The 16,152-nt window shown below is 39.5% G+C and overlaps 1 protein-coding gene across 14 annotated transcripts in view; it reads right to left on the reverse strand.

The window, feature by feature from the left end:
* LOC139467890 (rap guanine nucleotide exchange factor 6-like) overlaps window positions 1–16,152 on the reverse strand; it is a 172,936-nt gene that overhangs the window by 40,768 nt on the left and 116,016 nt on the right. Inside the window, exon 1 of one of the 14 annotated variants that reach the window (XM_071249425.1) lies at window positions 1,686–2,876. The exons of the other annotated variants lie outside the window; for them this stretch is intronic. Coding sequence (XP_071105526.1) covers window positions 1,686–1,867 — 182 coding nt within the window. The 5' untranslated portion in view covers window positions 1,868–2,876. Of the gene's footprint in view, window positions 1–1,685; window positions 2,877–16,152 lie in introns of those variants that run through there. 14 annotated transcript variants of the gene reach the window in all.

Raw genomic sequence — 16,152 nt, forward strand, 5'->3', positions numbered from 1 at the left:
CAAATATAAAATCATTGTTAACCATTGCAAATATAAGTCATTGTTGACTGTTGCAAATATATGCCATTGTTGACTGTTGCAAATATAAGCCATTGGTGACTGTTGCCAATATAAGTCATTGTTAACTGTTGCAAATATAAGTCATTGTTGACTGTTGCAAATATAAGTCATTGTTGACTGTTGCAAATATAAGTCATTGTTGACTGTTGCAAATATATGCCATTGGTGACCGTTGAAATATAAGTCATTGATAACCACTGCAAAAATAACTGATTTATAGCCATTGTAAAAATGTCATTGTTTAGATTACACTTATAACCATGATAACAGGAAATCAGGCAGCACAATATTTTCTAACTGTAATCCAACAAGACACCAACACAAATATCCTGATATCCCAAAGGGAAGACGCAGTGTTTGTTTTCACTATTTAAGGCTTAGGAGCTTGTTGATTCCACTACACTAAACACCAAGCTTCATCCCACCGCCATGTCACTTGTCATGTACATGTCATGAGCTATACTTGAGTCATGTTGAGGCATACCTGACACCGGCAAAGTGTCACGCCTCAGAAATCACCTATACCATCTCGGCAAGTTGGCCAAACACTTCAAATATATACGTGAGCTTCCCTCCTTACAAGAGATGAGGTGAAACCACGGTGCAAGGCTAGTCCTGGACGGTTCAGCCTTTTTAAACAATAGAAAGCAATAGAATTCCACTTTACTTCTCCGAGGGGGTAACCCTGGTGACATTATACGGCAGTTTGTGTCGTGTCATACGCCCCATGTTTGTTTATTATTTTGCAGTTCGGATACTTCGTATATCGGTCTATTTAAACTGATGTTTGAAAAGCGTGACATTAGTTAGTGACAAAGTAATGAGCTTCTGAACCGTTTATCAATATCTGCGGTCATAATCTGAAAGTCAAACTTTATGAATCACCTGTCTTATTCCTTATACATTTTTTTATAGAAGATTAACAATACTGATGCAATGAATGATCCTTTTCTAAGGTTTTTTTTTAAGTGATTTATAACAATGTATGTAGGTGAGATAAGTTTTTGCAAGTTTCCTTGTTAATCGGGGGTACATATTACATATGCTGGATACAAATTTAGAACTAATCATGAAATCCTTATATTCTGTAAATTTAACAATGAATGAGAATAGCCTAAGCCAATAACTACTCATAAACTCCAAAAACATTCCTGACAAGATTGAGTCCACTGAGAACTAAACTGATGCATTATCACCATAACGAGGACACCCAGCATGCATCATCGACCAACTTACCCTAATCCTATAAGTGGACATTAACCTAGGACCTGCTTAGAAGCTGATATTCGACCCCAAGTCTAGAGCAAATGTCAGTAAAAACCATAGATGGAATTAAACATCCCAATTCATGATGTTAAATTTATAACTAAGGTTACGGCCTTGTAGAGGTGACTTGTATTTCACTGATAACAGTCAGGCCCAAAATACAGGGAAAGGTTTTCATGTTTAGTTTTTCATCATTGCATGGAATATTATGCAATGTTAACATTCAATGTATACTTCTTAATTTAAGAAAATAAGAATATTAAAGAAAAATCCCATTCATGAACAAAAACGATTTTCCCCTAATTTGTCTGTCAAGGGCACTTAGTTTGGAATCTGAGCTAAATCCCTGATGTACCGACCTGTCCTCTTCACCTTGTATGTATCCATGCCCACTGCAAGGGTCTGCACACTCCAAACACCCCTGCCCCTCAGGGTCCTGCCCCTCCACCCCTGGGTCACTAGGGTCATTTGTAACCCCTGGGGGAGGGACCAGCACCTCCGCATCCTCCTGCTCGGAATGTCCAATCAGGTAAATCAGCATGCTCAATACTATGATCTATATGAGGATTATGCACCCAAATCCGTTGTCCTTCATTGCCAGAGTCCTGATTTTTGAAATTACAGCAATTTTTCTGGTGTACTAATCCAATTTGTATGATCCTCTCAAGACAAAATGCCAATGCTTGATGTCAAGATTAATTCTTCCTTTTTTAGCCAAGTTTGTGCAAAGGCAATGTTGTCGGGCAATGCAAGTTAGACACTACCATCGCTTGTGTCATGTGCTTCACTGTTAACATAGCTTGTAGGCTGACAACAGTTTTGTTGTATATCACCTGGATTATCCTCTGATGTTAAGAGCCTTTATAAACAATGATAAAGTGTAAGCACTTTTTGTCATCTCCAGGCTCCCAAATCTGCTCCTCAAATGTTACCAAATCACGCACCAGCAGTTGCACTATCAAAATATCCTGCCCAACAGAACACAGTTGTGACTGTGAACACAAGGTGATAAATATTAACAACAATCAGCCTTGGTAATTAGAATCTGTCAGTTTAAACCCAGTCACATGAAACAGTACGGTACTGTAGCACTCCAAATGTTTCTCTGGTGACAGATCATCCCAGCACTATAACTTAAGAGCATCCAGTGTTGAGAAAAGACTGCCTATACCCGTCACAACAAAGGCCCGTCTGTTCAATGTTTATAAACATGACCGTATGTCCGAAGAATCCCATCCTATGACATCCCTCCAATGTTGTCGACTGTCATGAACTGGGGATGACACAGCAACATGAAATGAATGACATATGTGCAAACAAACCTCCATATTGCACAAAATTATGAATCATTCTTCATGTTTACTAATTATCTGATAACAGAGCCACGCGCCATATGACAACACCTCGCTCTAGTAGCGTGAGTCACCAACTACAGTGACCAATTACACCACCACAATGGGCACACACCCACAACACTGCATATCGATCATGCAGGTGGATGAAGACACATCGGTCAGTCAGTGGTCACAGAACTCTCCAGTCCCAGGTGTGAGCACCAGACTGACTCGGATCGAAGGTTGAAGTGGAGGTGAGCTTAGCCTACTACAATACCTGGCTGTCGTCTGCCACCTGACAGACCGAACCATTCATTCGTGATGGGCTGACTCATTCGGCCTCAGGGGGTGGTGGGCGGATTGGGCTAATTGATTATGAGCTCACAGGATGAATTACAATTGTATCTCTGCCATGGTGTACTCTAACAATGAACTTTGAAACCCAATTAACCCATACAGGCATCTTTATCTACACATACAGACATATTTGTTTCAAATCCGCCCTGCTCTCACCCCCTAGAGAAGACCAGATTACTGCCGTCTGTTCTTGCTTAAATGGATAAGCACTAGGCTGACACAAACTGGACAAATCATGCAAAGGTGAAATTATGGCCTCCACAGGAGAGACAGCATGTCATGTGAGAGACTAGTTGAGCTCACTTGACAATAAAAAATCATAGGTTATTCCTGACTGAAAACAATCAATTATAGGCCTGTTACTTCAGATCAGTTACAGTGTAAACTGAATTGGCAATGTCTTTACAATTTCACTTCAAAATGTTGCCTTGGCAGAAGAAAAGCTTGGCTGAAGCAGTTTAATGTTGATACTGGTGCTTGTATTTCAAGTAACATTTGGATTGAGAAAGAAACACTTTAATGTACATATACTAGTCTCTCTCTTTTGTACATTTCTTGTTATCTTTAAACTCATCTTCTTTTCTGTTTTCCTTGTATATGATTTACTGTACAAGCTTTGTAAATACCATGGAGAGGGAGTCCTAAGTTGGATAACTTGTTCCAAATCCATTTCAATCTGAATAAAATATGTTTAAATCAAATCAATAGTCTTAAAAAAAACAGATAAAGAAAATAAATCATTGTGATATTTTCTACAACTGTACCAATTCTCTGAAATACTTTTACAACCTCAAATGATTTCAAACATCCAATACTCAACAAACCCAAGTTTTTCCTGCTATTAACCCAGATAATATTGTTTTCTTTATTCAACAGTATGAGTCAGTAAAGCCCTGATAAGGTTGAATGCATATTAGAATATTCCAAATATCGCCTTTCAGTATGTGATATTACCAGGTGAACAGCCTGAACCATGTATACAGTAATTATTATCTTTCAATTTTTGATAATGTTGGTTGAACAGGCTTCATAAAGCATATATACAAAATGTTATCTTTCCATACAACTTAACCTGTTCTGCCTGACAACCCAACCACAATGAACACGTCACCCTTCACATCTCCCCCATGAGGCCTAGTCAAAAGGCAACCAAGGATTAGAATTTCATCAGGCAGTATCCAATGTTACACACAATGGGTTTTTTCTGTTAGATGCCAGCCTGCATGTCTTTACCTCTACACACATGGTCTTGCAGCACAACTGCCACCCATCAAACAGCCCCTCCTTACCATGGGGCATGTCTTAATACCTTAATCCATTAATCCCTGACACAATATTTTCCTCCTAATGTTGGATCATTACTGTTTTAACCTCATCTCATGACTAGGACTGGGACAATAGGAACTACAGGCAGGAGTGTTTCAATATTTAATGTTTCCTGAAACTCAAGCAGACCTGTTTTCCAGCATGGTATCAGTTATTACACTCAAGGTATTGTTTTACAGCTTTGATATCCACTATATGGACAGGATACTTTCAGCAGGTGATGTTGTTTGTGGACATTATACTAATCTTTGTATTTATGTACAAGATAAGCACTGGGAGACATAGGAGGTTGTCAAGTGCCTATCCCTGGTCCTGTTCAACTAGATTACAGCTATTGTCATATCCAGTGTCTGGTTTGTCATATACTAATATACATGTACAGGAGTGAGTGAGTACGGTCTTACGCCACTTTTAGCAATATTCCAGCAATATCACCGCAGGACACCAGAAATGGGCATTGTACCCATGTCGGGAATCGAACCCGGGTCTTCGGCGTGATGAGCCAACGCTTTAACCACAAGGCTACCTGACCGCCCCTATACATGCTAAACAGCTTCAGTGTGTGAGTGAGTGAGTGAGATTGGCTTTATGCCTCCTTTAGCAATATTCCAGCAATATCACGGTGGGGGAAACTAGAAACGAAAACAGCTTCAGAAAGTCATGCTCTGAACACATGCAATCCTGCAAACCTCATTCAAGGATTGCACCTTTCAGCTGAACTTCACTCTTTGTACAAGTGTGAGCGTGAACACGAGCATGTGTCTTGTTTGATGCCGCACTTTGCAATATCCAAGCTTTATGACAGTGGCCTGTATTTAATCAAGCCTGGACCGGACAAGCTATCACCCAAGTCACAGACAGAGCCTGACCCTGAACTCCCGATCCATTCGCCTCATATGACCAACCCAGCATCCCCCTTGGGTGAGTGAGTGAGTGAGTGAGTGAGTGAGTGAGTGAGTGAGTGAGTGAGTGAGGTTTTATGCCCCCATTAGCAAAACCTCCTGGCATATCCTAGAGGAAAACAAGGAAGGCTTCACACATTGTACCCATATGGTGATGACAGGCCAACACTATAACCACTGCACTTCCCCACTTGCCTATCTGACAAGAACTTTGTACCCAAGGGTGGCAACAAATACTCATCATGTATTAATATGGCTGATTGTATCAGGTAATAACACAGCCCTCTATGTTTATCAACTGCAACAATTACATCATGAAAAAAGAAACCGGTCATCATAGTGACGATGCTAAATGAGTTACAAAGGTCTTTCAAATGCAGTCTGTGCCGAAACGTTTGAGTCTACTCGTCCAAATCTGGCTCTCAGCATCATTTTTTGTACAGTTTAGTGTTATCATATGGTACATTATTAGCTGAGCTGCAGGATCAAGCAGAATTTTACATGACTCAGACTTATGACTAGTGGCTAAAGTCTCAGACTACAAATCTGTTAACTGCAAAACAGTAATAAACCACCTGTATGTAAAAACATCAACAAGATTTAGCACGAAGCAAAATGGTAGCTGCTAAACTGCACCAAAAAAAATTAACATTACCTGCCCACAAGATAAAGCTTCTAAAAGTCAATAACACAATAAGATCACAAAGTTGACATCAGACCATCAAACTAGGACTCTAAAAAACCCAGCGGGCTGTGTGGGTTCTGACAAAGGGATAGTTTCTGTACATGATCCACACACCAGTGGTTTCAGGCAGTATAAGATTGGCTAGATAACTACACACAAAGGACATCAAATAAACACATTTGTCATTGGTGCTGTGTATGAAAGCTGTCCTATCACCAGGAGTTGATAGAATACCGAGACAACTTATCATAACACATGGTCACATGTGGCCCAACAATGCTGTAATATTACATATTCTGTCAATATCAATCATAGATAAACATCATGCATTTAAAATACTCATAATGCATTCAACATAATTTCAAAACGATTATCATGTATTTAGATTATGAATACAGAAAAACAATTTGTGGTTTTGGAAGTCACCACAGACGCATTTGAGTAAAACAATCAAGTTATCTCTTTTGAAATTCATGACATCCTTGTTTTGTTTGTTGTTTAACGCTGTACTAAGAATATTCCATCTTTGTAATGGTGCTCTGTAAATTATCAAGTCTGGACCAGACAATCCATTGATTGACATGAGCTTCAATCTAGGCAATTGGGAAACAGTGTCATGCATTAACCAATCCCGTTAGTCATCTCTTATGACAAGCATGGGTTGAAGAAGACCAAACCTATCGCGGATCTTCATGGGGAAATTACATCCTTGTTGCACACAGGTTTTACATTACATCGTCATCACACCCATAAGTTACTAGTAACACTAGCTGACAAACAGGCAAAATTTATTTGTATTATTTTGTTACACCCCGACTGAGATTGATGGTGGGAAACTAAACACAAGTCGATCCATTAACTATCAAACACATTATCCACTCACCCACCTCATCTTCCCTCAACAGTTTTGTCCGAAAATCCTAAGCTTCTCATGGCAATAACTACTGTACCAAGCATTTGAAATCTAGTGCTGTGTCCGACTTTAACTCATACTCTTAGAATCAATAAAACAAATTTGGCCTCTTTAACTTTTTTGTCCTTGTGAAGATTCACTCAGCTAGTGTTAATCCCATGTTTGAACATCAACACATGGACTGTAAACCCTAGCATAGTATAGTTTATATTGTACTTTTTCAAACAATGCACAATAGGCACGACTTTGAATCAATGTGATTAATAACCGGAGACATACACTGTATGTCTGTACCCATCTCCACTGACCCACTACCCTACAGGATAAAACACTTGCACATGTAGGATTCATACACAACACACATACAGTTAAGTCTGGTCAGAGAATGCCGGTGCTTGTTTCCTGGAGCCTAAATATAACATACCTATAAACACAACAGTGGCTGTCTTTGTCAAAGGCTCATGTGAAGAAAAATGAAGCTCTTTTGATCATAGTCATAAAGGATGTAGAGTTATTTCATGCTTCAGATGTTAGTTCTTTACTAAAAGTTCTTTCTCAATAAACTGTTTGTGTCTTAACAAAACACGTCATAAAGTAAATCACATTTAGTCCATAATATTTGTTGGCAATCAAATAGCCACTTGACAGTTACTACTCAAAATAAGTTCAAGAACACACGATTCTTTCATATTACCATAGTTAATCAAGTAATATGAAAGATTGGGTGTTGTTTAACGTCTTTTGAGTAATATATTTAGTCAAAAGCACTATAAACAACTAAGAACACAATCAATGAGCAATAATGAAAGGACATGTGCAGAGATACAAATAATTTCAAAAAAGGTAAATTCCTGTACATTTTGACTTAATAAGCATTATCAAATCTTAACAATGAAAAATCTTAACTTTTGTAAGCAATAAAAGATGAAATGTTTGCAACTCATTATAAAGATGAATGGTTTACAGTTTGACAGCAGATGAAGTCATTGTATATTCATCCCTGATCATTAGCCACCAGAGATGGGTGAGTTCACTGACCAGTCAGCTCTGATATTGATCACAGAGTGTCATGTACAGTACTCCTGGTCTGTTACAATACGCTGTGTGCTGGGTGCTGCCCGGGGACCTCAGTGCCAAGTGTATCTATAGAGGTAGCAAATACAGGATCAGGGAGAAGATTAGGATGTTAGTCAAGAGAATCCTCACAAAGATGGCCAGGCGGATAGGCGAGGTAGGAAGTCAAAAATTACTTGGATAAATACACACCTTTGAAATGGAGCAAGTCTGACAAACAGTCTAAGATTTGGTAAAAGAAACTACATGGACATGTATCAAGCTCAGGAAGAAATTTCCATCCACCTGTATTGAACACTGAGTTCAACTTTATTCATTTTATACAATAATAACTGTATGTCCAAGTAAGAAGGCCATTAGGGCAGGGACAAGTCCAAATTTACTATCCGGTAACCCACACCCCTATTACCCGACCCTACCCGGGTACCCGCTGTTGGTTTCAAAATATAGGTTCAAAATGTCCGATTGGGAATAGTTTGACAGTAGCCTGAGCAAAATGTATTTAGATACACGTATAGAATGATCTGGTCATGCATATACACTGAAGTTGACTGAAGTTTTATCTTTATTCAAACACATATAAGTCAGAAGGAATGCGATCATAGTCATGAAGAAATGCGAAAATAAGTGATTTGTGTAACCATGTAGTTATAGTGAACTTTTGTCATGAAACAATATATCATGTGACTAACCTCAGGTCCGGGTAGTCCTTTGGGTACCCGGGTACCCACCCAGCCCAAGTACCCGAGGTACCCGTCCCAGCCCTAAAGGACATGATAGGGAAGTATAATATTCAAATGTGACACTGTTAAACTTACATTTTCAGAACTCAAAGAGTTCATTTACAATGTTATCAAATGTTACACACACCTAGATATGACTTTTTTCTTCCTAGTAAATGATATATTAGCAACATTGTCTATTAATATGGACAAAGGGAACACCAACTATCTCCTGGTTGATTATGGAAACAATAATTAGCTACATTATCATCAAACAAAGGCTAATGAAGACAGAGCACAAAGTGTCAAGCCCCAAACTTGTCATAGTGTATTTCAATTAGGTGCTTTTAACAATGGTATGTACCGAAGTGTCCTCAGGGTCAGGCATATTTAGTTTAGGGCGACTGCTGGATTTGATAGGACTGACAAGGATCATATGAAGGTCCTAAATGTCCAATATGGCAACACTTGATTGACATCCAGCCCAGTCCAGAGTCATGTTCCTGATTTTGAAACACCCCACTTCATATTAACATTAGGCCACTGTAAACAACACAAGATAGTGATGTGTGAAGGGAACCTGGAAGATGTTGGATGAGGGGTATGGATGGAGAAGTGTACACTTGAATGGTGAGGTGAGGTGAAATGGGGTTTAATATGGCGTTCAATATGAACATAAATGAGGTTTAATGTCACACTTAAGATTAGCCCACTTGCAAGGATTATACTGAAAAAACTTGACTACGACTACATATACACAAATATAATCTGCAGAGCCCTGTCCTGGTGCATTCAAGTAGACACTAGGAGAACACATTGGTCAGATATACCAACCAGCAGGGTAGTGAGAAGCACAATGTCAGGACAATTTGTTTGGATGCAATCAGGTTGAATACATGTTGGAACCAAAGCTCACATCCAACAATGATGATATTTTCTCCTGCAGACACCCAGTGAGGCTTTGTGGGATCTTCGTGTTCAACAAGGATATCGAGAACAGTGAGGACAGTATGTGGACTGTGAGATCTGGTGGGACCACCCATTCCGTCCAACAAGGATACCGAGAACAGTGAGGACAGTATGTGGACTGTGAGAGCTGGTGGGACCACCCATCCAACAAGGATATCGAGAACAGTGGGGACAGTATGTGGACTGTGAGAGCTGGTGGGACCACCCATCCAACAAGGATATCGAGAATAGTGGGGACAGTATGTGGACTGTGAGATCTGGTGGGACCACCCATCCAACGAGGATATCGAGAACAGTGAGGACAGTATGTGGACTGTGAGATCTGGTGGGACCACCCATCCAACAAGGATACCGAGAACAGTGAGGACAGTATGTGGACTGTGAGATCTGGTGGGACCACCCATCCAACAAGGATATCGAGAACAGTGAGGACAGTATGTGGACTGTGAGATCTGGTGGGACCACCCATCCAACAAGGATACCGAGAACAGTGAGGACACTATGTGGACTGTGAGATCTGGTGGGACCATCCATCCAACAAGGATACCGAGAACAGTGAGGACAGTATGTGGACTGTGAGATCTGGTGGGACCACCCATTCCATCCAACAAGGATATCGAGAACAGTGAGAACAGTATGTGGACTGTGAGATCTGGAGGGACCATCCATCCAACAAGGATATCGAGAACAGTGAGGACAGTATGTGGACTGTGAGATCTGGAGGGACCATCCATCCAACAAGGATATCGAGAACAGTGAGGACAGTATGTGGACTGTGAGATCTGGTGGGACCACCCATCCAACAAGGATATGGAGAACAGTGAGGACAGTATGTGGACTGTGAGATCTGGAGGGACCATCCATCCAACAAGGATATCGAGAACAGTGAGGACAGTATGTGGACTGTGAGATCTGGTGGGACCACCCATCCAACAAGGATATGGAGAACAGTGAGGACAGTATGTGGACTGTGAGATCTGGAGGGACCATCCATCCAACAAGGATATCGAGAACAGTGAGGACAGTATGTGGACTGTGAGATCTGGTTGGACCACCCATTCCATCCAACAAAGATATCGAGAACAGTGAGGACAGTATGTGGACTGTGAGATCCAATCTCATTCAAATCAGACCTTAGTTCTCGCTACCGCTAAACAAAGATCTGAGGACATCCCATTACGGGTCATGTCAGACCGACCTTGCGCGAACTTTGACCGACCAATGGAATGACCAATCAGAAACCAGCTTTCTTGTGCACAAATTTCAAATTGGCGACTAGGCTTTAAAACATATTTTGACAAATTCTCGATTAAAAAAATTTGAAACCTGAACAAAAAAACATTCGGGAATGACTAATAGATGGTCTAGAATGTAAGGATTCAGTTGTTAAACCCGTAACTATCGTAACTATAAGTTTTCGAGATTGCATGATTAGAAATCACATTCCGACAGTCACTTTCATAATCTGGTAAGCGACGCACTGATTGGTCGGATGAAAGGTTGTTCTGACGTGACCCCTAATGGGATGTCTTCAGATCTTTGCTTAGCTGTAGCGAAAACTAGGATCTAATATAAATGAGATTGCTGTGAGATCTGATGGGACCACCCATCTCATCCCACCCAACAAGGAAGACAGTGAGGAGGAGCCCCATGAGGACCAATGTGAAGGGATCCACCCATCCTATTAGGAAGACCACATGGACGAGGAGTCACACAATATCTTCCTGCTTGCCCACAAGTGCACACATAAATCATTTGAAGTCAGATATATTCAAGTTTGTTCACATCAGTAATTACTGTTTCTGAAAACAGTTTGTTTGATGTATTATATTGATTCACTGCATTTAGAAATCCTGGTGGTAATACATGTCTGTTGCCATGGCACCCATAAAAAGTATATTTAGGTTACAGAAAGATGTGACAGGGACTGCTATGTTATGGTTTGTATAGAATACAAGCCCAGTTATCAATCATGACAATACCTACAGAGCATATATATGTGAAATGCCACCAAAGGCTGAACACAAACAGCTGGCAACATTAAAATAAAAGCAACAATTGAATAAACTTACAATATCAATGTTACACTTACAAATCAACACAAATAAATATTCTTCTGCTGACAAGATTGATCGTGTTAATTCACCCCGACTGATTTCAGAAGTAATACAAACAATATCTCCATACTCGTTATAATAAATACACAACAAAAGTCCAATAAAATTATCCCACCTTTACATCATCTTCAGCATACCTGTGATGTGATTCTCTCCATATACCTAATGCCAGGTAGATCCAGATTCCAACACAATACACAATATTTCCAAGGTGGGAGACAACTTTATCTTAGTATCTCTCACAGAACACTCTGCAACGTATAAACAACACTGACTTGTGTAGATGCCATCTGAAAGTGTCAATCTCCCAGAAAACATGCAGGCTATTATCTTAAGCTGTTGCATGCCATGGAGGCCTTTCTCTCTGGCGATGCAGATATGTCAGATACCCCACTGTAACCACAGTGAAATGTAGCCTCGGCATTCCCTTTACCTCCCATCGCAGGAGAATATTTAGTTAACGTACATTCATTGTTAATGCTCAACATTGAATGAGGAAAAAATCAACACTTACTGCTCAACACAAAACAAGACATCGGGAAGATGAGGGTCAAAAGTCCATGTGTCTACAGTGTGATGAAAGTTGTCTTTATTCTGAGGTATGAAGGATGGGGTTTGGAGAACATGAGTGTCCACTGGACATGCCTGATGTGATGAATGGACATGGGATGTTTTTTTGACGACCAGACTTATTGACAGGTACTTGAGTCTACTTGACTTTTCTCTATAGATAGATGTTATGTTTCATTAAGCCCACTAAGTCAATGCAAATAAAGATTTTCTAACACACTCTTGCAGTACCATGTAACATTAACATCAGGTGTACATATGTTTATAGACATATGCCTAAAATTTTTTTACTCAGATGACTTCAAAATGGTAATAGTCACAACCAAATGTCAAACTAATTAAGATCCACTGTTTTATATGAACCACATATGTCAAAGCCATTAAACATTGTTAAATCACAATTGGAGTAATAACGCGGTCATTATTCCAGCTGTTCACAGCATGAATTAACTGGCCAATATGTTCAATTTCATTACTGGATACATTTATATTTAAACACAACTGGTCTTTCAAAAACCACAAACCAATAGTCAAAGGGAGATAACTCTAGCAGTATTACACCTGCATAGCCACAGAAGCATGGTGGCTAAAATGTGACACAAGATGGTTCATACAGTAATGGAACAGGAACTTCCTCTTGACAACACAGATATTTAGCCAGTGTAATAATGCACTCCAGCCCTTGGAAAACAATAAGTCAAATGATGCCAGTGGTGTGGGCACCAAGCAATGGTCCACAAATTAAGGCTGCTGGCGGGAAGAAAATGAGAGATTTTCCCGAAGGCTGTCCTATTGTGTACCGACACTGACGTACCATGTTCCCACACCAAGACATCCATCGCCCTCGCAGGCATCGCACTGTCCACTGTACTGCTTACTGGGTTAGACGGGAAGGCAGACATTTATTTTCCATCAGCGCCAAATGGCATCTCAGGACAAAATCACACAAAGGCTTAAGGGCCTGCTGGGGGAATCTTGCCTTGATTAAAGTCAAAGTTTAAAGTTTGTGGCGGGATAATTAGGGAATGGTGGTGCTGCAGGGTCTACTCAAGAGTTGTTTTCAGCTCACCAGCCCTTGGGATGTAATGGCCATCTCTGACATCAAACGTGAATTAAAGGCTTGTACAGCACAATGGCGATACACAATGATCACGTCAAATGAAAGATGGAGATGTTCAGTGTATGATTAAGCCAGAAATGTCAGGGTGCACATTACTCCAGTCTCCTTAAGGATAACACGTCTGCTAACATTTCTCAATGTCATTTTTTCCTTGCTGACATTAACAAAACTTGCAGTACCGAATCTCTCCATTGTCAAGCATCTCAGATGATAAAACAAACCCACAAGACAATTCATGACCGCATATGTAAGATGCCATTGTATTCAACCTTGTTAATGATTGGCGCGTTGTTAAAATGTTCTTCATCACATGTAGAGCAACCTTCAGAATTGTCTCCATATCTATCAAAAGTACTGCCCGACTTACGCCTTCGTAATCTACTACAAATACTTAGAATTAGTGCCTTCCCATCTATCTAGTCCTCGGCTTCAACAGAATGAAACATTCTTGAAACAATAATGTTCCAGATTCTGACATTGTCTGCACCATGTCATATAGGCCAGGATTCCAAACTAATACCCCCTTCACATGTCCCTCTATACATGTGTGTAGAAATACATATGTGAGTATACTTGTCATGTGAACGCAATTGTATATTTACACCAGGGACAAATTTGCATCATGTCTGGAGCAGGTGCAAATGTAAATGTAAATTTGCACTGTGTGTATATGTTGCAATGTGAACGTTTATGTCAATGTAAGAGGATAATCTAATTAATATCTGTTCTTTTGCCAACACAAAACAAATTGTCAACAGCTGCCAACTTTTATGCGTATATACAGAGTTGAGAGGACAGTGTTTTCTTTTGGTTTCAAGGAGTCAAAACTTTGTGTACAAATTAAATCAAACACATGTTGCTTCAAGTAGAAATTTTCGGTGAAGTTACTCTCTTCTCATTCAACTTTGATTGGAAAACAAGCTGTTTTGTGTTGAAAGTCGTAAACAGATTGACGAATATATGTGCCTTAGACAATTTACATACTTTATTTATACACCTAAGACGCTTTTCGTGTGAATGCATAGTAAATTTACATATACGCACGTATGTATAGTTACACATGTGTGAAATTACTTATGTTATGCATATGAGCGGGGTATTAATTCCCTTGGCATAGAAAATTTAAATTAAAACATAATTTGCTAAAGATCCTTATTTTCTTATATTTAGGGGTGTGTTGATATTGCATTGAATGCAAAAATGTAAAACTAAACATTAAAGACTCTACCTGTTTATTGGTCCAGTTGTCAGTGAATGTTAGACACCTCTGAAATGTTATTACAATAATAATTTGACTTGGAATTTTTACTGATATTTGCTTTAGACTTGGGGCTGAATATCGGCCTCTGCGCAGCCATAGATATATCCCTGCATATCTAATTGTGTCTGGGCATAGTTAAACTTGGACTGTGTCTGAATGCAGTGAACCCCCTGTCCCGGATCAGTGCCAGAACAAACATCATCAACTTGAGTAATGGTTGTCTCCCTTTAAGGACAATGCATGCACAAACAGCTTCCATTGCAATAACGATCCTCTCCAGGCAATGTTCACGGAGAAAAAGTACAAAAGAGGCTCCTGGTAAAATACATTACAGATTCTGAGACAGGAATCCCATAAAGTTTGTTAGCACCTCATAACTACATCAATATCGATCTGGCTAAACACATGACAAGATATATGGTACAAGTTTAGTCATGCCATGCAATTCATAATAACTGTGATTCAGGACTGAATCCCTAGCTTAGCTGACCATTTTAAATGATTCACAAACTGCTTTCAATGAATGTTTGAATCTATTCAAGTTTGGAAAGTAAGCATGCTGTGTTTGGTTAGCCATGGGCGCTGGTAATATACGTGATTTATACAACAGTTACTATTTCGAACTGCCATGCAATAAAGATCTGTCTCAATGGTCTGTGTATGACAGGCTTCATTACTTAATAAAGATATACGCTTGTTATAACATTCCAGATTTGATAAGAAATGTAGGCCATTATCATTAGTGTACATATATCACCATTACCAGGTCCCAGCAGTGGCGTTTACAACAGATTCTCCAACTGTGCAACATAAATGTTTATATTCAAACGTGATGCAGGCTGGCTAAATATCTCTCATGTCTGATCTGAAGTGTATTGAGCCTATTCAAACAGTGCTAGCAGTTGTTGGAACTTTAACTTACACAAGTCTCTAGTTTTCAGAAAGATTACCATGATAGTTATGATAAATTATTTTCTCTTTTTTTTTGTTCATTGCTACCATTTGTGTTGTGTTGAAATGTTATAAGCACCCACCACAGCTTCTAAGCCTGAAAAGGTCAATATGATGCCACCCTAATTGACAGTCAAGAAAAACTGGAAAGGTAATCCAAAACTAGAGTTAAAAAATCTGAACTTAAGATGTTCCTTTGTTCAAAGGAATTCCTCTTAGAAGAAGAATATAAGTCACATGTGTAAATAAGACTACATATTTGTGTGAGTAATGAACGGTAATTTCATTCCAACCAATGTTTACCCAGCCATGACAGATGTTTTCACTTTTAAGGCTCTGTGACCTGATAGTATTCTCTGAAAGCCAGCAAACTAATCTATTTCACTAACTAGTTTCTCCTATCACAGCCACGGAAAAGCACATATTTTGACCAGATACTAAAAGTACCATTTCCCCAAAGGCTTGTAGTCATCAGCATGGAGTGAACCAATCTGCCCTGACAGTGTGTGATTAATACATGTGTAG

Source organism: Haliotis cracherodii, unplaced genomic scaffold (genome assembly GCF_022045235.1).
Source record: "Haliotis cracherodii isolate W230 unplaced genomic scaffold, xgHalCrac1.p SCAF_2, whole genome shotgun sequence".
NCBI lineage: Eukaryota > Metazoa > Mollusca > Gastropoda > Lepetellida > Haliotidae > Haliotis > Haliotis cracherodii.